The sequence below is a fragment of the Squalius cephalus genome (assembly GCF_949319135.1).
Source record: "Squalius cephalus genome assembly, chromosome: 11".
NCBI lineage: Eukaryota > Metazoa > Chordata > Actinopteri > Cypriniformes > Leuciscidae > Squalius > Squalius cephalus.
The window spans coordinates 16476679-16504677 of record NC_137132.1 but is presented as its reverse complement, the minus strand read 5'-3'; the positions used below and the strand labels follow the sequence as shown (position 1 = coordinate 16504677).

Here is a 27999-nt window from a genome sequence, read left to right as displayed (position 1 = left end):
TCATTCAACAAAAATCTCTTTCATTTTTCATTAATTGTCATTAATTTCATGCAATAGTTCATTAAATTGTCACAGGTTCATAAAACAATCAAATTGTTACTATCACATTAAAATAAAGACAGATCTGGTTGAAAATAAACTTCAGCCAACACTGGGATCCTTCAGAATGATGTGCAGTGCGGTAGGTGCTACACATGGTTTTGCAGACTTGTTATTCATCTTAAGGTGCGGTCACATTAGTGAAATTTCATGGGCAAAAAAAATCCATTGTCCATTCATTAGTAATAGTGTAGTGATATATGAAGCACCACCCACACATAAGTCACTTTCAAACAGGAGATTTGCAGATGTGACTGCACCTTTGCACAATATATCAGTACATCAGTTATCAGCCAATATTAGAGATCTGTATCGGTCACTGTTAAAATTTTAATTGAAATTTATTTTGGCAAAATAGTACAATGCAGTAGAATTCCATTTATCAGCATCATCCAGAATTTTAGGAATCATATTCTTATCATATCATTAGCTCTTATGTATAGAAGAATAACAGTAGCCTATCGATCCTTTTCCTCATTACCTCACTGTGACTGGAAGGGCCAAATCTCTAAACACTGGAAATATGTCTTTGTAAACGATGTGTTAGAGTGTAAAAACACGTAATAGATCAGCAATGAGGAAGTCGATTGCGTGAACAATTACGCACTTTACCAATCAGTTTCCTCTTTGATGTTTCGACACTTCAGCATAAGTTAAACGTCCACACTGTAGCTAACACATGAATAATTATCGTATAATTATAGCTGATATAGACATCATTTAAAGTGTCTGCTCCTCTGTGAAAGCTGCAAGCTTCTTCACATAATCAAAATCAACATTTGCACGAATTTACAGAGTCTAGGTCAAGTCAAACTAAATTATGCAATTCTAACATCTTATTTTCCACCCGTACCATTTTCTTTGGATAAGCTGTTACAATGTGATGGTTATCAAGATGGCTGCAATTATAGAAAAAATTTGACCTCGCAAATGAACATGAATTAATTTTTACATATGCCCTTAGATGTACTGAACATTCTGGGCTTCCTTCTTGACCCAGTCCTCGCACAACTTGTATTTGACAAACAACATGATGTTTCTCTGCCCTAAATGGAATCTGTGGATTCACTTGCAGGCTCTATGTTTTGACATCATCGTTCCACTCTTGTTCCCACATCATCGTTCCACTCTTGTTCTGACATCATCGTTCCACTTTTGTTCCATGGCTAGACAGAGAGTTTTAATAACCTCCCAGATCGGTAGACACATTTCCTATTGTGTTTGCTTTGCTCGCTATCTCATCCCTTCACATCAGCTCTCATCATTCTAGATTAGAAGGTCTTGCAGTGCCTCTGTGTGACATGCCACACTGTTTGTGTCTGTGCTGGCAGAGGTGCTGGATAACTGAAGCAAAATATGCAAACTTTTCAATTATCTTCAATCATTCATGTATCCAACCGCTCCTTTTTCTTTATGTATGCTTCTTTATTTTTCAGTCTATGACCATCTCCACTAAGTCGCTGTTTAGGGATCCCTTTGTCTTAATAGTTTTTGCATAACATATAATCCGACTTTAGATTACAGTAGCAATAAATACAAGCAATCAACTTCCTCCAAAGCAATCAAATTCTGAAATGTGATGTGTACAGCAGATGTATTTTACATCTCCTAAAGAACTATTTAATACCCAAGCCAGGTAAATGGACACCAGACATGAAATCCCACTTTGGTAACAATAAGTACACAGAACACAAGTTATGTGACAGCTTGAGGAGGAAATAGAGAAGCAGTTCTTACAAAATGTGTGAAAGACATATTTGCAACAGTCTACATGATTGGCCACAGATAAATACTTGTTGCTGTTTGCCACATTATGAAAACAAATTCCAGAAACAGATCTTATGAAAGAAACCAAATAAAAGAAATTTCTGACATCAATGACTCACTTCAAATGCTACATGCCTTCTAATTTACATTTCAGTCTTTTCATGACTTAAAATGTATAATGCACAAGTCAATTTGACTACTTTTTAATAAAATAAACTGGTATACAAGTTTGCAAGTAGACAAAAGACACAAATTTAAATTTTATAAACTGTGCGCTTAAGGTAATGACCTAGCCTTGCTACCTTGCAAACATGTTTTTGTGTTGTTTTGATATGCTCTATGTGTTAAGAATGTTGTCATAAAATGCCGGGAACCTGTTCACATAATGTGCACATCATAAACCAAAGGCAACTTTTCAAGCTTTCAATTAAAATACAACAAAAATGTTATTCCATTTTGGCAAATACACAAAGATGTCACCAAATATTCCAGACTGGGGAAGGGCAACAGTAAAATGATTACTGTTTATCGATAGATAGCTCGGCCTCTGAAAGCTGAATTCACACTGATTCACAAAGAAGTGGGTTTACTTTGCATCACATTCAAGTACACAAGTACCATTCTGCACTAGGACACGAATGGGCCTAACATAGGTTGCAAATGAATCTTCCACAAATTAAACCCAATAGAAGGTCTGTAAAAGAGTCCCTTTCTCCATGATCTAAACAATAAAAACGTTGTAGATATACCCTCAATACGTCAATAGTGTCAATATGTCATTAGTGACAGTGTTTTCAGGGAGTGGCAGGACGTTGTTCATTTTAAAATTCATTAGCCAATGCATCTCCTTAGTTTATGAAATAATTGAGACACAAACACAACTAATAACTACAGGTGAGCTCCGTAAAGATAATTTCTGGCTTCATGCCAGTGCTCTTGACTAGCGATTAACGAGTCTAGACTCGAATATTTTCAATGAATCGGCTGAACTGGTTCGGAAAATCGGTCCGACTGAATTAGTTTATGAATCGTTAGCGCGGTTTTTGAGAAGCGATTACTCTTTTTCGGTCCTGTCTGACTCATATTACGAACTGAGTACTGATGATAAGAGCATTTGGCGTGAACCGATGAATTGACAAACGGGCAAATAAATACTTTAAAAGCCAAATAACAGAAATATCACTAACATACATTAGGCTACGTGTTATAGGCTACTTTATATCACACAAGTATGACTGTATGGCAGTTTTATTATCCACACATAAAAAAAAAAAACAATACATAATTTTCTGTCAAATGTAAATTAATTATTTAACGTCAATACAAATTATAGACAAATTATAGACCAAATTATGAGCTGAATCGTGGCTGCAACAACCGAACTAGGACACGTGAAATGACAAAAAACACCATTGTTGTTAAAAACGAATAGGAAAAAACGCAATAAACAGCAATATGTTACTAAACAGCACAATTCTAGAATGTCTAGAATAATTACGTGATGACGTACAGGGGTAGCTGATAATGTTATTTTGAACCATTTCTTTGAAGCGAACTGTTTTGAAAGAACCGATTCGCATAAACGAGTCTCACTTCCTATCGCTAATTTTGACGACAAACGTTCTATTCAAATGACGTAAGAAAGCTTTTAACTTACGTGGTCTGCATTCCTTTCGTTCCCAGGCTGCAGCGCTGCGCGTGAGGACATCGTCCCTGGAGCTTCAGCTTACAGCAATACTGGGTTTATTTCAGCGGTCCGTGTACAGTTGCTAATTGAATCAGCACAGACAGGAGAAGCAGTCCGTAGCCGAGCCAGTATCGCGAGGCTATCGCTGCCCTCTCCGACCACCAATACAGCGTTTTCCTTAAACAATCCTCATTTTTGGTCAAGTTTACTCGATTTTATACGCAATGCTGATGGGAAGTGAACAAAGATAAAATAAATAAATAAATAAAAAGCTATATGATGCTCATGTCTGTGGAGGTTTGGCTAGCCGGAACAATAGATCATTTTGTACTTAGCTAAACGACAATTTTCCATCCAACAGTCCATACAGCCTCTGTTTTACAGAAATGTATGTTGAATCCTCAATAATACGCCGTCAACGATTGTAGACCACGAGACAGACAGAAAGAAAACAAAAGCAGAACAGAAGAGGAAAAGAAAAAATTAGCTACCGCAGCATCAAACAGGGAAAAACATCCTCATTTTTTTCAATGAGTCTGGCTTGTCCAGAGAAAATAAACCACTCCCACGGACGCAGCGTCCCCTTCAAAGAGTCATCTGTGTACATTTCCAGGAAAACAATATATTAATAAATAAACAAACAACAGCGGATAGCCTACAATACGAAATACAATCTATTAAGCGTAGCCTATCTCGAGCACACGCCCGTCCCAACAAAGACCACTGAACAATATCCTTTTCGAAGAGGCAGGGAATGTCAATGTTCCCAAACGTAAAAACTGTACAGTCGCTGTAAAATGTTCATCCCCAGCAGCGTGTGACACTGGCATCAAGGAAGGACGTCAGGAGAAAGAATAGGCTGGGCAGGGCTGCTGCGGCGGACGCTCACACACACCCTTCCCCCATGGTCCTAAACACACTGCCTGTTCGTTCATTCATTCATGTAGCAGACCCGTCGCCAGACAAACGGGGTTATATCGAATAAATGTGCACCACTCCTCCAGCTGGTCACTGTACGCTAGTACATACTGGTGCTGGAAACTTGATTCAAAATGCATCTGCATAATATAGTAATAATCTGCATAAAATATATATGAATGTCGATGGATCTTCTGCAATGCTAAATTTAAAATAAAATGAGGATGTGAACAATATTGAGAAATGCATTAACCCCGCTGACAAAAGTTCTATTTCAAATAAATGCTGTTCTTTTGAACTTTCTATATCAGGAAACCTGAAAACGTTTCCAAAACATTATTAGCTGATCATGATGATAGTAAATGCTCAACAAAACAGGGTACAGACTGACTTCCTAAGGTACAGTATAGGCTACTTGTCACATTGCTGATGAAATTCAGACTTACTGTTCTCTGGACTGATAAATGTCAACCAACTGCGTCAAGGCTGGGATGATCAACTTTTGTTAGAATGCAGTGATTACATATTTCTTATTAGTGCAGTTTCTTTTTACCAGTAAATGTGTTATTAGCTCAAAATAATTAAGAATATTTATTTATAAGAATATTTACCTGCTGTTTGATTTTGGATGCGGTTTTTTTGGATTCATTATGTTTTAAACAAATTATTAATATTTTATACAATATTTTTGTTTACAAGCAGAAAATTCTAGATTTGTTGGCCTATGCTGGACATTAGCTGACAAATAAAACTCCCAAAATATGTTTGCTGTCTAGTCCTAACATTATATGTCTACTACAATGAATCTACTTCTGAATGAGCAAAAGCCATCATTCATCTCAACTGCGCCATCTATTGTTTAATAATGGGCAGTACAGTGAATTAATTAATTTCCCTATTTTGTCAGGCAGTGAATTATGGAAGCTTGTTTCCGCCACCTAATAATAAATAAATAATAATAATTGCGACATTTTATCTCACAATTCTGACTTTTTTTCTCACAATTGCGATATATCAAGGCAGAATTGTGACTTTTTTTCTCAGAATTGCGAGATATGAAGTCAGAATTGTGAGATATTAAGTCGCAATTCTGAGAAATAAAGTCGCAATTGCGTGTTATAAAGTCAGAATTGTGAGATATAAACTCACAATTGTGAGATATAAAGTCAGAATTGCGTGATATAAAGTCACATTTGCGAGAAATAAAGTCAGAATTGCGAGATGTAAACTCGCAATTGTCAGATAAAAAGTCGCAATTATCTTTTAAAATGTTTTATTCTGTGGCGGAAACAAGCTTCCATGGTGAATAAAGAGCTTTCACATATTTTTAAGAATGTAAAAAACAAAGAAACTGGCTAGAACACTCTGCTCTGGTTTAATTTTCTACTCAAACGTGGGTTGAGCCAGTTGGGTCATTTTTTGGGGGTTATTTGTTCCATGGTTGAGTACTGGGTCATGCTCTTTCAGCTATGAAAAACCACAGAGAAACAGCCCATCACGTGTTTCGGCAACACACTTAAACGAGAACCAGCACCATTTCGGTGGAAAAAAAAATGGTTGATCACACGTGAGTAAAAATGTTACTTTTTAATGTTGAATGTTTTTGTCGAAAATGTTGGTTAAACAACTTTAAATGTTGGTAAAATTGTATTGGCTACACGAGTAAAAAAAACAAAAACAAAAAAACTAAGAAATATAGTGTATTTAGAACTGTATTCAACCAACATAAAGTAGCCTACGTAGGCCTATCGTGTGGATTATCCGCAGCGATTATCCGCTAGTGCTTTGCACTGCCTGTGGCAGTCATCCAGAATTCACTGAACCACGTAACTGGGTGATTCTCCAAATAGGAGCACTTTTGGCACTGTGAGCTTATGGAAAATTCACTCTCTTAAAACACACTTAAAACAATCTTCCTAGCTTCATTCATTTGTCTTGTAACACAATGGCCAGTTTTAGAATTCAATGGAATATTATTATTTTTAACAGTTTTTCTGAAGAGCCCTTTCAAAGATGTCATTTCCACCACTTTTCAATTTATGTATTTTATTACAATATAATTGTAAAACTGATTATATAAGATTATGTATCAGTCAACAACATCAGTGGCTACCCAATCATGTAACAAAATAAATCTTAATACTTCATGAACTTAATGCATTTTTATTTAAAGTTGCTAAATGCCACGAGTTGCTACGAGTTGGGATTTTTGCCTACGGCATTTCATTTTTGCTCAGGTCTATGTTTATTATAAGTCACTCACACATATATTGTAAGTAATGAACTATTAATACTTGATTTAAAATACATTTAGATCCACATCATTGGTTATTCTTATTTTTTTTTTCTTAAAAACTGTGTAGTGGAAACTGGAAAGTGGTGGAAATGATTGTTTCTGTTTATTTTTACTTAAATTGCCAGTCCAAAAAATGTTTTAACCATGTATTTTATTATTTAACATATATGAGTTGAACAGTATACCTAACAGTTTTAAAAATGATTACAAATGATATGCAAATTATATGAACCTGCTCAAAACATTCATATAAATATAGATAAATAAAAATAAATATAGAGTGTACTGGAATGGTGATATGTTCTCAGTCCAAAAGCACAAATATGTCTTGAGAACATGCAAATAGCGTACAAACACAGCATATATATCATGTCCAAAGCTACGCCTGTAATTTCTCAGAGGTGGAAATGACATTTTAGCAGGTTTTCTGCAATATTAACACATCCTTATGTCAGGCTTAGCTACTTTTGGACTTATGTTGTTTACTCGTAATAAACATAAATACATTTTTTTCACATTTGTTGTACTGTACATAATTAAACCGAACTACAGCCAAGGTGGAAATGACGCTGAATACTCTAGTGCTGAAGAGCACATGTACCTAAAGTTTCATCTTCAACTAATACGTCCTTTTCACTATTATTTTCATGATTACCAAGTAAATAAAATATTTAAGGTGGATCTATTAAAGTGGATTTTGTTGAGGGAGGTGGAAATGACGGAAAACCTGGGGACAGACTTATTTTATTTCAAAAATAGTTTAAAATTGTGATATACATATGGAATTTCGATGGTATGATATCATTTTATTTGACAAACATGTTAATATAATCCTTTAATATGATCCTTTAATATAATTTTTAACATTCAAAGAGGGCCAGTATGGGTTGAGGACAAGCATAAAACTGCTAAATCTGCTAATAAACAGCCTTGCAAAAACATTTTTAAAAGAAAACAGGGGCAAGATTTGGTGGTTACTATAGGATGTTGGAGCATGAACTTCATAATGACAATTTATTTGTGCATTTGTTTGTTTATTTATTTACAAAAAAAGGCCAAGGACACAAAAGTGCCTGTAGTTGGAGAATCACCCAACTATAGCGATTTTCCACATTGAGTGTTTAAGAATGTCCCCACCTTCACAGCGAGCATCGCGCGCTCATACTAAACTCCTCAAGAGTCAAAGAGCTGCCGACTTCTCGACTGCATTACAAGCACAAGGGAGAGACTCCCTTTTGTTTGACTAGTGTGATCGCTCCATACCGTGCCCGGGTGTTGTTCATTTGCTCTGGCCCGCTTGAAAGGGTGGGCTTGGGCATGGTTCGACTGGGCCTGGGCACAGTTTGCATATAGTGTGATCGCTAACCGTGCCGAGCACGGAACAGTTATTTTACTATTTTTGTATGCGCTACTGTTATCATTACGACAGCTAAAATCTTTATTACTACTTGGCTATTACACTTTTCAAGTAGGCCTACATTTAGATTTATAACGGGTCTGGTATGGTTCTCGATTTACTGTATTGATAAACAGGAATTGTTGTAGTTTGCAAATAAAGCCGCAAATTCCACCATTTGCGTAATCCTCTGTAAAAAGGGAAAATCACTGCATGGCATAAATTATAAATCTGTTAGGCAGGCAGTGTATTAGCGAAAGGACAATCGCACTCAGGCTCAGTACGTAAGGCAACCGTGCCTAGTGTGAATATGCCCTTAGAACAGTTTTGAGATCTTTATTGTTATATTTATCTTTGTCTCTGGGTGAACACAGAAAGCTGGCTGTCAGTGTGCGAGTGGGCCTACTGAATTTGAGTTCTCTTTCATGGCATACTGCACTTTTATTAACTATTTTTAATATCAAGCACATCTCGCTCTTTATTACTCATTTATCCATGATTCTTTATCGTTCTAACTAGAGCTGTCAAACGATTAATCGCGATTAATCGCATCCAAAATAAAAGTTTGTGTTTACATAATTTATGTCTGTGTACGGAGTTGTAACGCTGCTGGCTGAATGATAGGAGGAAGCAGGATCCACATGCAGCAAACTTTATTTAATAAACCAAAACCTAGACAAACTCAGACTCGGGAAACAGGACACAGGAACCAAACAGCCAACATACACAAACAAACAAAACAGGCAGGGACCAGAGGCAAGAGAGTAATCCAGGGAACAAGGCAAGATATCCAGAAAACCAAGAAACATGAAACCAGGGAAAATGCTCGGAAATGCAGACTAACAGTACAACAAGACTTCGCCGTGAGTGAATGAATGAACAAGGTATATATAGACTGAGACTAACAGGATGATGAGACACAGGTGAATGCAATCAGTGAATGAGGTACAGGTGAAAGTGATCAGTGATAAGTGATAATGAGTCCAGGCAGTGAGTTCTGGGAAATGTAGTTTGAGAGTGGATGATAGTCTTATGTGGAGTGCCCTCTGGTGGCTCTCAAGGGCAACTCCAGCTGGTGATCGTTACAGGAGTATAATTATTTTCTATATATAAATACACACACATGCATATATATATTTAAGAAAATGTGTTATTTATATATAAAATATTTATATATAATATAAATTATATATAATATAAATATATATACACAGTATATACATGCAAATATTTCTTAAATATATACATGCATGTGTGTGTATTTATATATAGAAAATAATTATACACCGTACACACACATGTATTATGTAAAAACAAACTTTTATTTTGGATGCGATTAATCGCGATTAATCGTTTGACAGCCCTAGTTCTAACATGTCAATAACTCCTGACCGCTAAAAGCTGCACATTTGACTAGCTAGTTGATAAAAACCAAATCTGACCGAAATAAATGGAAATGGAAATTGGAAATTGGACATGAACGCCCTTGCCATATTTACTACTGGGAAACTCACAGATAATTTTTATACCCAAGTTTCCGAGTTAGGTGTGCCATAAACTTTAAACATGGCGGAGGGGGAAACAGTTGTTGCTGTGACAGGAATGATTTTTTCCCCACAAAAGCTAGATCACCTTGTTTTAATGTTAAAGTAAAGTACAAAAGTAAAACAGCATGTATTTGACTGAAAATCCAGAATCGTCAACTAGCCGACTATATAGATAGATCTATAAATGTTTATAATGGTTGTCAACAAATCAGATAATTTTATTCAAAATGAATTATCTTCAATAGATTTTGGCTTTAATACGATTTCCCCAAGAAACCTGGTGTCCTCATGATTTCTATTCTTTCCAACAGCAAAGCACTTGAATAAGAGAAGCTTGTAATCACGTCACAACTTCAGAAATTGGAAGTAGGAAATTTCTGATTGCACATGAAGACAGCTTTATTCCTAATTTCTTTAGGAATCCAGAAAATTCACTCACCCAATTATAGATGGAGTCATACATCTGCAGCTTACGTGCATGAAAGTGGCACGTTGATACAGTGAACTGAAAGTGAACTAGTTGATACAGGAAACCAGCAGCCTAATAAAGAGGTTGACTGCCAAAAAGTAGTTTATGTATTTTGAAAATACAAAAATTCTAAGATTAAATGCATTTCAGTACAAAATACATTTGATTTTTTTTCAAAGGCTTTTTTAAATACAAAATATAAAGTAGTATTTTGTATTTCAAATACATATTTTAAATACATTTATTTGAAATTCTGCCCATGTTTACAAGCTGTTTTATCCACGGTTAAAACATTGATTGAGCAATTACATGAGACATCATACATTTCAGTAGGTTGTACTGGATTTTTAAAAACACACCCTCTGATGTTTATTCATGTTTAGCTGTTTTGTGTTGTAACTAGTCAAAAAGATGAGATATCAAAAGTAACCTGCTTTGTCTTGTCTGTCAGCACATTGTCCTCTGTTTGCTCTGTTATAGTTTTTTTTTTTACGCAGAATGAATATAGACTGAATGAAAATTTATAGAATGATGTGAGAGCGTGAGAACAGTGTCAATTGGCGTGACTCTGAAATGAAATACGTGTTGGCAGCCCTGGTTTACATAACCCACGTTTGGGTTTGTCCATAATTGAAATTGGGTTATTTTTAACCCAATGCTTTTAGAGTGACAAGGACTACATCTGCTTGTATCTATTCATACCCTAACTGATGATCTAGAGCACAACTGTTTTATATATATACATACATATATACATACATATATACATATACACACACACATATATATATATATATATAGTATTAATGAAATACTTGATATAAACATTTTTATCAAGTATTCATTAAAAACTACACACCTTTTGTATGTAAAAACACACCTTTTGCATTTGTTGGGTTTCCCCAAGCTGTGGTGAGATTTTAGTTGCATCTATGTGGTTAAGATGAAGACATACGGATCGCATGTGACATCAGAGACAGGATCTTTTAAGCTCAGTTGTTCTGCTGACAAGTTTTTTTTTTTTTTTTACATCTTTCACAACCATTCTGTTTTGCAGGTCGACTCTCTCTGCAGGTAAGTGTGTCTACATGCATTAAGAGCAACTTAAAAGAAATATCAAAGATATATAAATACACACTACCGTTCAAAAGTTTGGGGTCAGTAAGATTTTTAATGTTTTTAAAATAAGTATCTTCTGCTCATCAAGGCTGCATTTATTTGATTAAAAATACAAACAAAAACAGTAATATTGTGAAATATTATTCCAATTTAAAACAGCTGTTTTCTATGTGGATATACAGTAAAGTGTAATTTATTCCTGTGATCAAAGCTGAATTTTCAGCATCATTACTCCAGTCTTCAGTGTCACATGATCCTTCAGAAATCATTCTAATATGATGATTTGATGCTCAAGAAACATTTATGATTATTATCAATATTGAAAACAGTTATTTACATTTTTATTTCATGATTCTATGATGAATAGAAAGTTCAAAAGAACAGCATTTATCTGAAATATAAAGCTTTTGTAACATTAAACACTACCCTTCAAAAGTTTGGGGTCAGTAAGAATTTTAATTTTATTTTTGGGGGAAAGAAATAAAATAAATCAATACTTTTATTCATCAAGGATGAGTTAAACTGATCAAAAGTTACAGTAAAGACATTTATAATGTTAGAAAATATTCTATTTTAAATAAATGCTGTTCTTTTGAACTTTCTATTCATCAAAGAATTTTGAAAAAAAATTGTACACAACTGTTTTCAACATTTCAAATTCAGCTTTGATCACAGGAATAAATTACATTTTACAATATATTTAAATAGAAAACAGTAATTTTAAATTGTCATAATATTTCACAATATTACTGTTTTTTTATTGTTTTTTTATCAAATAAATGCAGCCTTGGTGAGCAGAAGATACTTCTTTTAAAAACATTAAAAAATCTTATAATTTGATTTTGTAATATGATACATGATTGATCATTTCTAAAACTAATTTTAAAAATCAGCTAATCGATAGCTGAGAATGGATATTCTGCTATTTTAATTAATTAAAATGTTGCATCTCAGCAAAAAAGCATTACATACTTTAATTCTGTCTCATAACTTGCTCTCAGTTGTTTACAATGAAAGTGAGAACGTTTGAATACATGCCCGGTTTCACATAGTGTCACATGTAACTTTTTTTTTTTTTAGGTCTTGCAGATCACATCATTAAAAATGTTTTGGCCCTTGTCAGTGGTTCTGGCTCTCATCTCAGTGATTGATGCCTGTCCTATACCATGTAAATGTGAAGATATTGACATCATAATTTGCTCAAGCCAGAGACTTCAGGAGGTCCCTTATCTGCCTCAGGGTACCAGGCAATTATATGCTACAAATAACATGATTGAAGCTCTCCCAAATGAAGGTTTGGAAGAATTGTTGGTTCTGGACCTCACCAAGAATTCCTTCAATATGTCACTGAATACCAATTGGCAGAACATGAGCAGACTTTCAAAGCTATTTCTGAGTGGAAATGGACTGAGTACATTAGGACCAAGACAATTTCATGGGTTGCTGAACCTCCAAGTGTTGGATCTCAGTGACAATTACATTAAAACTCTTCCTCAGATGTTTCTATATGGTCTGACCAAGCTTCAAATCCTCAATTTGAATATGAACGAGATATTTAGTTTATCTTATGGGGTCCTGGAGGGAGCTCCTGCCCTTATGGACCTCCAACTGAGAAGTAACATGATCGAGATGATCGAGGTGGATGTATTTGAGAATTGCACCCATCTAGCTAAACTCTATCTGTCAATAAACAACCTAAAAAGTGTAGGCAATGGGAGTTTTAAGGGTGCCATAAGGCTACAGCACCTCGATCTTAGTCGAAATGGACTAAATGCCATACCTGCCAGTGTCCTTCAGGATACTTTAAACCTCACTAGCCTCCATCTTCTAAAAAATTCCATAACTTCAATTCCTGAGGACATTTTCTTTAAGGCTCCAGCACTGAGGCATTTGGATATGAGTCATAATTCTCTTGTTTCCATGTCTGATGGTTCCTTCAGAGGTCTTTACCAGTTGGGCGCATTGGATTTGAGTTTCAATAAGTTAGGGACACTTACGCCACATGTGTTTCAAGACTTGGGGAAGCTTGAGAACCTTAATTTGTATCACAACAATCTGATGTCCCTTCCAAACATTGTGTTTAACAACTTAAGCAAGATAACTGAGCTCCAGCTGGACAACAATAATATCTCTGCTATTCCACAAGACCTTTTTCACCCACTTTCAGCATTGCATGATCTACAGTTGGACAACAATCACATTTCGAAGCTCCACTCACACACGTTTGTGAAGCTGAGGAAGCTTAAGCATCTCGATCTTAGCAACAACACCCTCGTGAAGATTCCCAAGCACCTCTTCACAGGGACACATCATCTGAGGGATCTCAGTCTGGAGAACAATCATATCCACTCCATTCCAAAGTTGTCCTTTAAAGGTTTAGTCAGACTACGGACTCTGAAACTCAGCAACAACCGCCTGGCAAGTCTACCTACAGAGCTACTGACTAACCTTAGTCGTTTAAGGGAGTTAGCGCTGAACAACAACCAGATAGAAACCATCCCTATTGGATTTTTCACAGGTCTTAGGGACCTGAGGGTTCTAGATGTGTCCAACAATAAGTTGCATTTCATCTCCTCTGATATCTTCAAAGATCTGTTCAAACTGAAAGAGCTGGATCTGAGCTTTAATACTCTCAAAAAGCTTCCAGATGACATCTTCACATCTTTGAGAAGTCTCACAATGCTCCACCTGCAAAACAACCATCTGAGACACTTGCCCACCAAAGTGTTTTCTGCTCTAGCCAAGTTGGAAGAGCTCCATTTGGACAGAAACCATCTCCAGCATATTCATCCAGCACAATTTCAAGGCTTAGTGAAATTACATGAACTCGATATCAAATTTAATCAACTGCGCTCATTGGAAAATGGGACTCTGATGCCTTTAAGAAACCGAATACTTGTCCATCTTGACGGGAATCCATGGGATTGTTCTTGTGTGTCCATTCTGTATCTAAGTCAGTGGTTTAACAATAATACTCAGTTGGTAAAATCTACACCCATGTGTTCCTCTGGCCAGAATCTCTCCTACCCAGCTCTTTTCCCATCATCGTTATCAAAGCATTGTACAAGTTCAGCCTGCTTCTCTTCAAATATGGAGAAACTGTTGGTTCTCATTGTGTTCTTTCCGGGTTTGCTTTTCTTATGAAATTGCTGTGCTATGCTAAACGACCATATGTGTGGTTAAGTGTTGAGAACAGAAACCACCACAGCTTCTGCGGAAAGGATTAATAATTTTAACATATCTGAAATGCAAATGTTCAAAAGAGAACATGACTATATTCCATAAACACTGAAAAATTATGTATTATGTATGAGATTTAACGTTTTGCATTATTGTTCCATAAAATAAACTGCTATGCTGAATACTTGCAGCCTATTCTCAGAGTGTGTGTGACAAGACAAAGCGTTTAAAGAAGCCACATGCTGATGCAGCAAGAGGGGATTTCCTTTTACTCATTTCAGAACCCAAATCAGATTCTTATGCACTCACTCATCTGGGTGTTTTTAAAAACTACATCTCAAGGCAAAGATGTACAACCGGCTGTAAACTGTGGTTGTTTGTCTGAAAAACTAGGTTGGATCAGATTTGTCTTCATAGATTTTTTTCAGATAGACGTTTTCTGTGTTTCTTCATTTTATTGGCCTTGTAATTAAAAATTGTTCTAAGGATGACAATAAACTTACAACTATATATTAATTCATATTTATGGATACATTAGATTAATTTTGTAACTTCTGTACAACTGACAAATATTTTGTCTGTTTAGACTACCCCTTTTTCATAATAAAATCACTGTAGTTTTTAAGAAACGGATAGAAATAATGTTCAAGTAACAAGTAATAAATGTAACTTAGGTAGAGGCTAGCTATAACGGAAGATGAAGTCTATTCAGGAAGGGTGGAAGATAAGGAAATGCATTGAAACATCTATATCTAAAGTTACTAGTTTTATGTTTTGTTTTTAAGTTTCTCAATGTGGAAGATTTTCAAACAAGTAACACTTTTTTTTTTTTTAATTGAGTTGAATAATTAAACATCCAGGAAATTAATATAGAGCAAATCAGAATATCCACTACCAATAAAATTTTGACTTTTTTGTGACCAAGTCAGTTTTATTAATACAGTACTTCCTTGACTAATATTCAAGCATCTAAATTCAAAATTAATATGGGAATAACACAGCACTGTTGTTACAATCCATGCAACCAACTAGAAACAAGACATGATATTGTAGACTATATTTTATTATGTAAATAAATACATTTAATAAATGTATTGCTCACATCCTTAAGTTTGTTCTTAAATTGAATTGAAAAAAGAAAAGAAACACTGTGTCTGTAATTGGATGTTCTGATTTGATCAGAACAAAATCACAATCTTATCACAATTATTCTTCATGTTGGTTTTTAAGACTATTTTGCAAGTTATGGAGAAGCAAAGCCAATCTAATTTCCCCATTTAAAAATATAGTCCTACAAGGTAACAAAGATTAAAGAAAGTGTTTAAAAATGTAAAATGTAAAAAACATTACCCACCTTTATAAGCATAGACTAAAAAAGACTAGATCACTAGATAATCTGATGACTTTGATTTATTTGTTGATTTTCAAGAGCTTTACAGTTTATTTCACATTAATTTGAAGATTAATTCTACATTAAACAGAATTTTCTGAGGGAACTAGTGTACTGAAATATTTATATCAAGCTGAAAAACTGAAGACAAATTAACAAAGCACACAGATCCCTGTTAAAACACAAATAATCCTGTTAGTTAGTTTACCCAAAAATGTAAATTCTGTCATCGATTACTCACCCTCATGTTGTTCCAAACCTGTATGATTTTATCTTTTTTTGTGGAACACAAAGTAAGTTATTTTGAGAAAAGTTTTTTTTTTTTTTTTTTTGTCAATGGGGTCCAAAGTGTTTGAAAAAAAAGAAAGAAAAAAAAGAAAGCAAGCTGTATCAAGAGTAAACAAGGACAGTTTTTTCATTTTTGAGTGAATGATCCATTTAAATCTATATACATTTATGGCACCTCAAATTTCTTAGATAAGCAAAACTCTTCCCACACCTGTCACACATGTATTGCCTTTCCCCAGTGTGAACGTGCATGTGAGCTTTGAGCGAATTTGACTGGTTAAATTCCCGCCCGCATGTGGCACATCTGAACGGCTTTTCTCCGGTGTGTATGCGCTGATGTCGACGGAGATTTCCCAATGTGCAAAAACCTTTTCCACACACGTCGCAATTAAAAGGTCTTTCGCCGGTATGCAAGGTCAGGTGAGCTTTTAGGCAATTCTGCTGCCGAAATGTCTTCCCGCACACGGAGCAGCTATAGGGCTTCTCTCCCGTATGAATCCTCTCATGAGTTTTCACACCAGCAACACTCTTAAAGGACTTTCCGCACACACAACAGCTGTATTTGGTAGCGACGGTGTGTTGATGGTGATGGTGAGATTTCAAGGTGTTAATAGAGTCAAGGGTCTCTTCACACACGATACAGGCCACTGGAAACTGTCCCGCATGAATAGTGAGATGCGTTTTTAAGGCGTTCGTGCAACCCAAAACCACCCCGCATACAACACAGCCATGTCCGGTTTGTCCCGTTTGCTGTCCCTCATGAAGCCGAAGCATCCACTTCTGGACAAATCCCTGACCGCACAATTTGCATTTGTGCGGTTTCTCGCCGGTGTGAGTTAGTTTGTGCGCCTTTAGCGAATCGAGCTGGTTGAAACTTCGCTCGCACGTCTGGCAGGTGAACGGCTTCTCGCCTGTATGGATTCTCTGGTGCCGAAGTAGATTGTTTCGAAAGTGGAAGTTCTTCCCACATACGTCACATTCATGCAGCTTCTCTCCCGAATGCACAACCAGATGCTTCCTGAGACAGTAAGCTTGATGAAAAGACTTCCCACAAACTTTACACATAAAAGTCTTGTCTTCGTTATGAATCCTCTGGTGATACATCAGCTGTTTATGTTCGGTGAAGGTCTTGCCACAATGACTGCAAGCATAAGGGCTCTTGTCAGTGTGAAGCTGGTAGTGTACATCCAAATTGCCTTTACTGCCAAAACGCCTACCACACTGCGAGCAGATGAAGGTTTTCTCTCCCGCCGCATGAATGACCCGATGAGCTCTCAACAGAACGAGTGAGTCAAATTTCCTTCTACAGTGTTTACAGCTGAACGCTTTGTCTTTCTTACGACATCTCAGCCGATCACGTCTGCTTTTTAAGATGCTCAAAGTTCTAGATTCTTCCTCATCATCACTGTCCTGCAACACCACAAACACAGAATGGTTGTTGTTTTCTGCACAATCAGCTGACTTCTCATCCTTAATGATCACAGTCTTCTGTGTTTTAATGGGCTTTTCAAAACAGAAAAAGAGAACAATTTAGATCAACATGAAAGAAATGTGTTATTGCGGTATGTATACACTACCGTTCAAAAGTTTGGGGTTGGTAAGATTTTTTTTATGTTTTGTAAGATTCAGTAGTAAAGATTTTTTATTTTAAATTTTAAAATGTAAATTATTCCTGTAATGTCAAAGCTTAATTCTCGGCAGCCAGTTTCAAGTCTTCAATGCCACATGATCCTTCAGATATCATTCTAAAGCCCTATTCAGACGGGACTAGTTTTCCAAACGACGTTTGAGTTACAATTCTTATCAACCTACGTCTGTGATTTCATGTACAGATTCGGACGGGACTAACATCTCCGTGTTTATTACCGAGGTAGGAGTGTCTGTGTTTTACATGTGGGCGTTGCAGAAGATCACGTGTTCAGAATGCGTGGATTGCATATGGTCAAATGTATCAAATGTATTTTGAAATTAAGTAGGCTACTTTTAAAATTAAGCACTTTGAAATATTTAAAGTAAAACGTCCTAACGTATTTAGTGTTTTGTAAACATTTTATAAAAATTGTAATATAAAAAAAGTAAACATACATTATCATCATGATTTTATAGAACTGGGTTCTTATAATAAACCCACTGGAATAAAAAGTTTTAACTTAATTTACACGTTATGTAATTAAGTGCAGAAATGAAAGTAATCTTACCTGAAACTGATATTACAGTAGCCAGTCTTAACAGTTTACGTGATTTGGCTCTTTCTTGTTGATTTCATTTTTTTATTTCTTCGCAGTGTACCGAACACATCTACATCCATTATTGGTGCGCAAAAAGCAGAAACTTGAATACCGGCGCGATAGCTAGAGATTGTACGGTAGTTCACGTTGACCAAAACACACAAGAAAAAGCGTTTTGGAAAAAAACATTTTCGGCAATCACAGACATTCGCATTCGGACGGGATTAGATTTCTCTGAGGACCGCCGAGTTTGACGAAAAACAGTAGGTAATTTGCTCTGGAATTTTTACAGAGGTCGTGTGAGAAAAAGACAGATATGGCAGATTCTGACAGGATTCAAATCTCAAAGTACGTCTGTGAAACAGAAATTTCTCTAACGTCCCCCTGTGAAACTAGTCCCGTCCGAATAGGGCTAAATATGCTGATTTGGTGCTCAAAAAAATTTTCTTATTATTATCAATGTGGAAAACAGCTTAATATTTTTGTGGAAACCGTGATAAAACATTTTCAGGTTTCTCTGATGAAAAAGAAAGTTAAAAAGAACAGCATTTATTTGAAATAGAAATCTCAATAGTATCACTTTTGATCAATTTAAAGGGAGTCATGAACTGAGAAATGTTGACATATAAGAGGTCATAATATTATAAGAATACCCTGAAAGTTTCAGAACTGAAAACTTCCTTGTTAGTCAAAAATCAGCTTTTATTGTTACCAGGCCCAGCGAACGACTCGTCCTGGAATGTGCCTCTTTATGACGTAATAAGGTAGTGAAATAAGGACAGTGCGTTTCTAAGTGACTAAGTGAGTTCTGGACTCGCACCAAAATTCCCGTAATAATCAACGAATCTCTTATTTACATTGTGTTTGCACTGTTAGTTATGATGAAAGCATTAGTTAGTGTGCAGAAATCGAGTTGCAATGACAAGATCGCTACATACATGTCTGTGATCGGCTACATGCTCATCACTGCAACCTTTCATGCCACGATCTAAATATAATGCCATAGATCTAATTGTAATGCTATAATTATCACTTTTCACGAGTAGTTAACATTGAGAGCTGTAATAGGAAAAACGTGCTAAAAGTTTGAGACTTCCACATGTAATACTAGCTACTTCATATGCAAACATGTCAGCCAATCACAGCAGTGGGCGTTTACAATGAAGTCTCACAGCAGACACAGAGCGTTCAAATCAGATGCTAAAATCAGGCTAGGAAAAATGCCTTTTATTTCTAAGTAAAAATCATACTAACATTATAAGTGCACCCCAGGAAACATTATGAAACAATAAAACAATGCAGTTCATGACCCCTTTATTATGTCCTTGTTTAATAAAAGAAATAATTTCTTTAAAAAGATTTTTTACTTTCAGAACCCAACTGTTGTGATCTATTATGTGTGAATAACTTACTGTTCTCACATGCTCAGTGTCTATGATCTCCTCCTCCTCCCAGCTCAGAATGATTTTCTCCGTAGAGACTGCAATGGCACAACGGATCATACATCTTAAAGATTTGCTCTGAGAAGCATAGTGGTGTGAATGAAGCATAAGTAATGAATCTCACCTAGAGTAAGCTGGTCACTGGACTGACTTCTGAAGAGAGCACAGTCGGTTAGATTAGTCTCTCCCTGTAGAGTCTTCTGCCGTTTCTCAACTTGCTTTAGTGTTGTTGTCAAGCTGTCCTGTGCACTCTGAGTCGTTTCAAGATGCTGAAGTGCAGAGAAAAGCTGGCATATTTTCTCCACAGCTTCCTTTGCGTTACGTTCTAACACACAGTTCAGCTTGGTCTAAAATATAGAAACAAATAAATTATAAACTAGCCTAAATTAAGATGTCATTCATTAAGGGACCAAAAATATTTGCTAGATATTTTTTATAGAATAACATGGATAACAGATTTGAATGGTTAAGATTGACAAATGCAATCAAGACTACAATTGGTGAACAAACTGAGAATCTGGAAAGAGATTATTTATCCTAAATTATGTTACTAGGGTGCCACAATATCAACGAATGAACATTTTATCTGACCAATTTATCTGTGACACCTTTGATTTATTGCCATATCTAATTAAACCATGCAGGTTATGATATATGGCTTACAAACAAACGTAGCAACTAGCAAGCAAACATTCAGTCATTTCGTAAACTTTTTGCTCACTTACTGTAAAGTCCAGCGTGACAGACTCGTTTGCTGCTGTAACGTTAGTTTCTGTCAGTGGAGGTATGCCTGATAAGTCCACGAATGTAGTCATTTCTTTTACCGTGTCCTTTACAAGCGTCTCCAAAACAGAGACAACATCAGACTCCAACAACGACATTTTTCTCCTGCTTCTGTTTTGGTGACAGATATTATAATTTCAATAAAGCCATTACAAGCTTCGTTTCCTGTTCTCTTCTCTTGTATTAAACAGCGTTATGGTTGTGCTCACTGCTGCCCCGCACTGGACTGGAGTTTATAATTAATTTCATGGTTATTTATACTACATAAGTATATATATATATATATATATATATATATATATATATATATATATATATATATATATATATATATATATATATATATATATATATACTTATACGTTCTGATCAAATAGTGAACGTTGATTCATCGTTGAAATTTGATCGACGACTGATACTGACGTTTACAACCAAACATAGACGTTGAATCGACGTCTGTCTGCTATCTGGGCAAATATTAAAGATTAAGTTGACATTTGAATTAAATGTTGTTTGGCCAATATTAAACAAGGATTTGAACATGCTGTAGTGTAGCAACTACTAATGCTGCCTTCACGTGCTATGGAAAAGATGATATTTTCCACTTGTGAACTGGTATTTACCAGTGTGTTGTGTTCAAGTGCTTTTGTTGTCGTAATGTAGAACCCGCAAGGTCTGTGTCAGTAGAGTATCTTTTTTATCTTTACAAAAAAAGCAAAAAAAAAAAAAAAAACGTAAATGTGGTGCTTTCTGATGATTAAAACATAATTAATAATTAAAAAAAAAAAACATGACATAAAATGATTAAATATGAACCAAGGAAATTGCGGCGAAGTTGAAAATTGAGTGTTAACGCAATATATTACAATCGTTAATGACACAACATTGTATAGGCTACAAAAACTATCCGCTAACAGTATTCACGACTCTTGCGTTGCTCTCCGCCATTTTGAAAAGGTCAAAGGTTATCTCATCTCGGCAACTCGTGCATCAAAATATTCTACGAGTTGCCCAGTGGAAAATACCACATGAGGGGGTGTTCATGTGCATTTTCCATGTCGGCTTTTGGTATTTACCATAATTACCATAGCACGTGAAGGCACCATAACACCAGGCCGTTGGCACCCTCTGCAGGCATTTTTTATAATACGTAATGTACGAATTATGTTTATATTAGTTTATATCATTTATTTTACATGGTGTATTTTAACAGTGTCGTTCAATAAAACCCATAGCCTATGATTACTTACTTTGATACTTTATTTGAACAATTATTGATTATTGATACAATTATTATTGCTTGTTATAAAATTTGTATTTTAAGTCATTTTAAAGGCTGTTGTTCACTTGGATCTATTTTTATTACAATTTTTATGAGATTACTCGATTAATCGATGGAATAATCGGCAGAATACTCAATTAATAAAATAATCAATAGCTGCAGCCCTAATCAGTTTGACATAATGTTCTAATATGTATCAAACTGATTAGGGCTGCAGCTATCAATTATTTTATCCTTTTTGTGTAAGAAATATGGAGGGAACAGAAACGACGGCCAACATAACAGCTGTCGGAATCCATTCCCGCACTCCCATTATGAGAGGTGTTGATATAGTGGCTTAAAAAAAGTCTGATTAATTTTTTTGTGCAGATGGAGCTTAACTGCCATCAGTTTAAAAAATATTTTTTTTAAGTTTTTGCCTTTTATTATGATAGGACAGTATGAGATCAATAAAAATCCTCAAGCCGGGACTTGAACTCGGGTCGCCCAAAGCCCAACAGTGCTATATGTCAGTGCACTGACCACTTGGATATCAGGGCCAAATGTTTGTCATACACTGGGAAGGACACCCGCACGAACACACTGGCATAGACACACTGGACACATACACACTGGACACGGACACTGGAATGGGCACACTGGCACAGACACACCAGTACTGACACCGATACGGACACGGACACCCACATGACACAACAAAAAAGGTGACTGAGCATTACAGCCAAACTAATGTCCCTTTTTTTAAAAACAAAGCCTTACAAGGTAACAACATATAAAATAAAAAAGATTGACAGACATTTAGGCCAAAGTGGCGAAGATAAAAAGATAAAAGATAAGAACAAAGATACACATTACATATTCACAACATACAATATACACATTAAATAAACAATGCTTTATTTTTTCAGCTACAGTAAGTGTATTTAACAGAAGCATTTAAGAAAGAAATTAAACGAACAAATATAAAGATAAAACACTTCATAGACTTCACTGTATAAATTATACATTGATACTTATGAAAGCTACTATTAAAGTTCTCAGAGCAGTGAGTGATTTTCTCTTTGTTTTTTGTTGTTTTATTAACATTAAAGGGATAGTTCCCCCAAAAATGAAAGTTGTCATCATCATTTACTCTCTCAAGTTGTTTTAGTGACTTCCATAGTTCTATTTCTAAGTCAATGGGGACCAGCAAGTGTTCGGTTAGCCACATTCTTCAATATATCTTCTTTTGTGTTCAGCACAAGAAAGAACTTACAGGTTTGGAAGAACATTAGAGTGAGTAAATAAGGACAGAATACATTTTTGGGGGGGAACTACCCCTTTAAGGACAAGTGGCAGCATGTTTACTATTTAGCTACTGTCGCTTTAAGACCGGAAGCATTTTAATATACACGCATATGACACGCACCCGATTTTCTCTCAAATCTTTGCTTTGACTTTAGACATAACCAACTGTGTTTATGTAAACCTTGTGTGTGTTTTTGAGAGTATTAACCCAATAAGGCTTGAAATTTCAGTGCGAATTTATAGATGATAAAACAGACCTAAAAGTACAAGGAAAAACTTTTTATTTTTTTGATAAATACAGTCAAGCATTTCTTGTAATTTCCACAAAATTATTTATAATCCTACATAAAATCCAGGGACCAGTAGGTAGACATTACTCAATTTAGTCATTTCAGTTCAGAAAGCTGAAATCATTTAAAGTGGAGCGCATTTGTGATCTTTGAAATTTCTCTGATAGGCGAAACTTTTCCAACACTTAGTGCATGTGTACGGCTTGTTGCCAGTGTGAATGTGCATGTGTGCCTTCAAATTGTTGGGCTGTGTGAAACTCTTCAAACAAATTTCACAGGTAAACGGCTTTTCCCCGGTGTGCACAAGCCTGTGTCTTTTCAAATTGGCCGATAAATGAAACGCCTTCCCACACGTTTCACACTTGTGAGGTTTTTCACCGGTATGAGTGCGTATATGCATCTTCAGAGAGCTTGACAGCTTGAATCTTTTCCCACACAATACGCATTTGTGAGGTCTTTCTCCTGAATGCAGAAACATATGGGTTTTATACGAAGCCCTCAGAGAAAAATCCTTACTGCAGATCTCGCACTTGAAAGGTTTCTCCCCCGTGTGGAGCTGCTGGTGCATCCGGAGGGAATGTACGCTGCTGTACTTCCTGTCACATAACGTGCACGTAAACGGTTTGCTGTTGTCCGAATGCAGCTGCAAGTGAGTTTTCAATGCGTAGGCGGAGCTCAGGAACTTCCCGCACACGTCGCAACGATGAGCGTTGCTCTTATCTCCCGGATTTCCAATTTGATTGTGCGTTAGAATATGGTTCCTAAGGACATAATTATACTGGAATGTTTTCCCACACATTTCACACATAAATCGCTTCTCTCCATGCACTCGCATGTGGCCTTTGAGAGTGCTTCTCTGATTGAATCTTCTGCCACACACCTCGCAGACGTACGGCTTGTCGCCGGTGTGAATGAGAATGTGGCGTTTCAGAGTCCCGGAAAGCGCAAAACTTTTCCCACAGATGTCGCACGTGTGCGGCCTCTCACCTGTGTGCACACGAAGGTGGTGTTTCAAAAGTTTATGGTACTTGAAGGTCTTATTGCAATGGCTGCACTTTATGGGTCTGTCACTGGAATGAATTCTCTTGTGGTAGTTTAACGTGCCAATCAAGGAGAAACACTTCCCACAGGTGTCGCATCTGTACGGTTTTTCGCCCGTGTGCACCCTTTGGTGCATGTATAAACTTCTTTTGATTGTGAATCCCTGTCTGCATATTTCACAGGTAAATGGTTTGACTTCCGCATGGACCAGTTTGTGCGCTGCGAGATCCCTGAAGCTCTTTCCACACGTAGCGCAGGGAAATTTCTTCTTCTCGAACTTCTGCGAGTGTTTGCGAAGGTGAGTCTCTAGCGCTCTCAGCAGTGTGAATTTCTTCCCGCACTTTTCACAATTGTGCGGCCTCACGATTGAATGCACACGTTTGTGCTGCACAAGAGAGAACATCTTTGGAAAGGCCTTTCCGCACTGCTCACATGCAAAAGACTCTTTGTCCTGTGGCTTTTCGGGTTGCTCGGTTGATGTCTGCAACACGCCTTCCTGATCTTCAGACCAGCCCACGTCATCAGCAGCTGGCAAAATGAAAAACAACATTACATCAAAATCAATCACAGTCTATTCATATATTCACAGTTTAGCAAAAAATAAAATAACAGTGAAGCAAAACTTCTTCAACTTATTTTATTTCAGTTACTTGCCATTAAATTTTGTAAAACTTTTTCATCTAATATTTCAATCTTGATTTCAGCTTGTATTTTTCAGCTTTATTTGAATTAACAAAATACATTCTTAAAAGTTTTAGTTAAAGGTAGAGTAGGCAATTTCAGAGTGGCTAGCAATAGCAAGCTAGCTTTGAAATCCCATAAGATCCCACCCTCCCTTCAGAGCGTCTCGAAAGCCACGCCTCCTCCAAAAGACATGAACGTGCACAGCCGGAGCAGATTCTGCAGAGCGTTACGAGAGACGACGTTAAATTACCTCATGTCTAAAAGCACATAACATTACAATAATAATGGACGTAAACAACTTAGAGCTCTGACTTGAATCACCTGACTGCTGCCGATTCATTTCAGCCTTGTTAGTGTTGGCATAGAAACGCATAAATCCGAGTCTGAGGACGTGAACAGCTCCAGGCAGAACAGACATAAGGCAGGGTTGCTATCTTGTAATTAGTTATGACATGGCATGAACGCAGCATAAGATTGTTGTTGCTGACATGTGTGCGAAGGTATAGAAATACATATGCTGACAGGCAGGTAGGACATCCTATCATAGCATTCGGACTGAATGCAATGATTGGACAAAAACATTTTGTTCCTGAGACTTCCACAGAAGATATACGTACATGTTTTAATCTTTAGACCACTTCTATTTTTGATTGCTATCAGGATGTGCAGAGAGTATCAAACTCATTAAAAACTTATTTAAAAAACTGCCTACCCTACCTTTAACAATAACAACACTGACATGTATACACTAATAATGAATGTAGGTGTTGGTAATGTAAAACAGCAGCAGTAATGATTTGATTTAGATGTTCTTGACACAGTGAATGATTGCAAATGGTAAAGAGGCTGAGTAATTTCAAACTGAAAGTTGGGACTCTTACCGTCACTGATGAATATTGTCTGAATGGCTTCTTCTGCTCTTTCCACCACCATAAGACACTGGCTTGCATCACCGTCCTCCTGTGCATGCTATAATTCACATTACATGTAAATGTTTCAATCAACATTAAACACCCTGTTATCTTTAATACTGCACAGTATTATTATTCACCTCAATGCTTGATGGTTGCTGGTGAGACGTTGCTGCCAACTCATTCAGAGGACTCATAGAGAAAGATATAGCATCTCCTGTGAGAGAGGAACACAAAACAAAAATGACCACAAATACTAAAGACAGAGAGTGCTACATCTGCAAGTCTCAAGAGTGGCCTGATATTGAAATCAAGTACCCTGAAACTCCTGGTTTAGGATAGATGTTGTTCCACTGAGGTCACGTCCCATCTGAGATGAAGTCTTCCTTGTGTCATCTCGGCCATTCAAACCCATTTGTGCTGGAACTGGTGCAACAGATGAACAGTATCTGAAGAGACTGCAAATCTTCTGCACTGCTTCTTTGGCAAACCTATCCATTATGGAATTAAGCTGCATTGAAATGAGAAAAATGCAATAATTATAAATATAAAACCTTGAAATTATATGTTTAAAAATTGTAAATACAACAAAGGAAAAGGCACAGTTTTCATAGTCAACAAAAAAAAAAGCATTATGATAATTACAACAATTAAAAATGTAATATAATAGAAACAGAAAACATCTAATATATAACTAAATATAGGTTTAAGAGCTTTAGAGGAGACATGCAAAGATTAAAGAGTCAGTCGTAAACCTTAGTATAGCCAATTTCATGTTTAAAACACAATAGAAAATCACGTATGAATAATACTAAAAGTTGATTACCCAGGCTGTAAACAAAAGGAGGATTCTTTCACTATTTTAATAAACAATCAATTACAACCATACACGTTAAAGTTCTAATAACAGACTTTCATACCATATGAATCTGAGTATCGTTTGATTTGATGGTGAGATGAGATTCATCGTAGCTGCATGTAAAAGTCTTTCGTATCTCCAGTTTAGCAGTGTCCGTCAGTAATGACATAACCAGAGTCGTTTGACTCTGAAAAAGCTCATACCGGGCCATAGTGACCACAGTTAAGAGACGTGCAGTAAATCCAGTAGATCCAACTCAGTTTGTGTATGACAACTAGCCAGAATCTTGAACTCCCTAGAAAAGTTGCACTGGGCAGTAAAGTACTTCCTCTTTGTTTTAAAATAAAAGTACCCGAATGCTTGCCATTCGCCATACAATTTGGTTATGATAACAAACAAAACATAAGGCTTATCAACTTGATCCTAAAAATAAGACCCATTATTGACCTCAGTCAATACAAAATATTTCTCATAACAAATATACTTCAGAATGAGGTAAGAACTTTTTCAAAATAAAAGTCTCTGACCGCTATTCAAAGGATACTTGCTCCAACTTCGCTAATTACAAAATAGAAAATAAAAAATCCTAACTACATTTTTCTTATTTTTGTTGTTGTTGTTGTTGATTTAATAACAAGTGTTCCCTCGAATATAATTTTTTAATAACAAAGAGCACTGAACACTTTTGACCATTACCTTTTTTGTAATTTGTGATGACTGGATAATGATTTTTAAAATAGTTTCATGAGATAAATTCGTTGAGGAACCATTCCGGTTTTTTGAATATTAATTGAAAAGCATAAATCTATAACATTATTCGCAAGCATCTTCACAAGACCAATGATGGAATCATCAGAGCTTACTTGAAACATAGATTCATTTAAAAATGTTTATAGCATTTAAGATTTTCTTATTTTCAGCGACTTTCAGACTCGGAAAACACAATTTCCTCAATTTAAAATATCCAGGTTTTTCATAACCATGCCAACATTTACATAATCATTATTACTCTGTGAAGGTATCCTGATATTATGCA

At 36.1% G+C, this 27999-nt stretch overlaps 4 protein-coding genes across 8 annotated transcripts in view; 1 reads left to right on the top strand and 3 right to left on the bottom strand.

Annotated features, from left to right (window-relative positions):
- Positions 1 to 20816, bottom strand: part of mark4b (MAP/microtubule affinity-regulating kinase 4b) — a 56651-nt gene extending 35835 nt beyond the window's left edge. For 3 of the 5 annotated variants that reach the window (XM_079885135.1, XM_079885134.1, XM_079885136.1), the window contains exons 1-3: positions 20552 to 20816; positions 19951 to 20173; positions 19797 to 19864 (exon numbers count right to left, since the gene is read on the bottom strand). In XM_079885135.1, the coding sequence (XP_079741261.1) occupies positions 19797 to 19864; positions 19951 to 20173; positions 20552 to 20707 (447 nt within the window). In that variant the 5' untranslated portion in view covers positions 20708 to 20816. Of the gene's footprint in view, positions 1 to 3523; positions 4499 to 19796; positions 19865 to 19950; positions 20174 to 20551 lie in introns of those variants that run through there. The other 2 variants (XM_079885137.1, XM_079885138.1) reach the window with 2 other exon arrangements.
- On the top strand, positions 6025 to 14816 carry LOC307167129 (uncharacterized protein). The gene is made up of 3 exons (XM_079886070.1): positions 6025 to 6038; positions 11237 to 11253; positions 12379 to 14816. Exon 3 carries the CDS (start codon positions 12403 to 12405, stop codon positions 14440 to 14442), a length of 2040 nt encoding a protein of 679 aa, XP_079742196.1. The 5' UTR covers positions 6025 to 6038; positions 11237 to 11253; positions 12379 to 12402; the 3' UTR covers positions 14443 to 14816.
- Positions 15401 to 17444, bottom strand: LOC307166651 (uncharacterized protein). The gene is made up of 2 exons (XM_079885140.1): positions 17374 to 17444; positions 15401 to 17297 (listed from the first exon to the last, which is right to left on the bottom strand). Exon 2 carries the CDS (start codon positions 17258 to 17260, stop codon positions 16313 to 16315), a length of 948 nt encoding a protein of 315 aa, XP_079741266.1. The 5' UTR covers positions 17261 to 17297; positions 17374 to 17444; the 3' UTR covers positions 15401 to 16312.
- Positions 20817 to 22767: 1951 nt separating the features above from the next.
- On the bottom strand, positions 22768 to 27455 carry LOC307166650 (uncharacterized protein). Its single transcript, XM_079885139.1, has 5 exons — positions 27025 to 27455; positions 26423 to 26615; positions 26245 to 26321; positions 26075 to 26162; positions 22768 to 25037 (listed from the first exon to the last, which is right to left on the bottom strand). Exons 1-5 carry the CDS (start codon positions 27172 to 27174, stop codon positions 23593 to 23595), a joined length of 1953 nt encoding a protein of 650 aa, XP_079741265.1. The 5' UTR covers positions 27175 to 27455; the 3' UTR covers positions 22768 to 23592.
- Between the last annotated feature and the right edge of the window lie 544 nt (positions 27456 to 27999).

What these genes read in the sequence shown, in the direction of transcription:
- LOC307166651 (XM_079885140.1), bottom strand. Translation starts at nt 17,260, where the DNA reads ATGTATCACCAGAGGATTCATAACGAAGACAAGACTTTTATGTGTAAA.
- LOC307166650 (XM_079885139.1), bottom strand. Translation starts at nt 27,174, where the DNA reads ATGGCCCGGTATGAGCTTTTTCAGAGTCAAACGACTCTGGTTATGTCA. An exon ending in ACGATACTCAGATTCATATG is followed by an intron (nt 26,616 to 27,024) that starts GTATGAAAGTCT and finishes ATTTCAATGCAG; the next exon opens with CTTAATTCCATAATGGATAG. An exon ending in GACAATATTCATCAGTGACG is followed by an intron (nt 25,038 to 26,074) that starts GTAAGAGTCCCA and finishes TCATTTTGCCAG; the next exon opens with CTGCTGATGACGTGGGCTGG.
- LOC307167129 (XM_079886070.1), top strand. Translation starts at nt 12,403, where the DNA reads ATGTTTTGGCCCTTGTCAGTGGTTCTGGCTCTCATCTCAGTGATTGAT.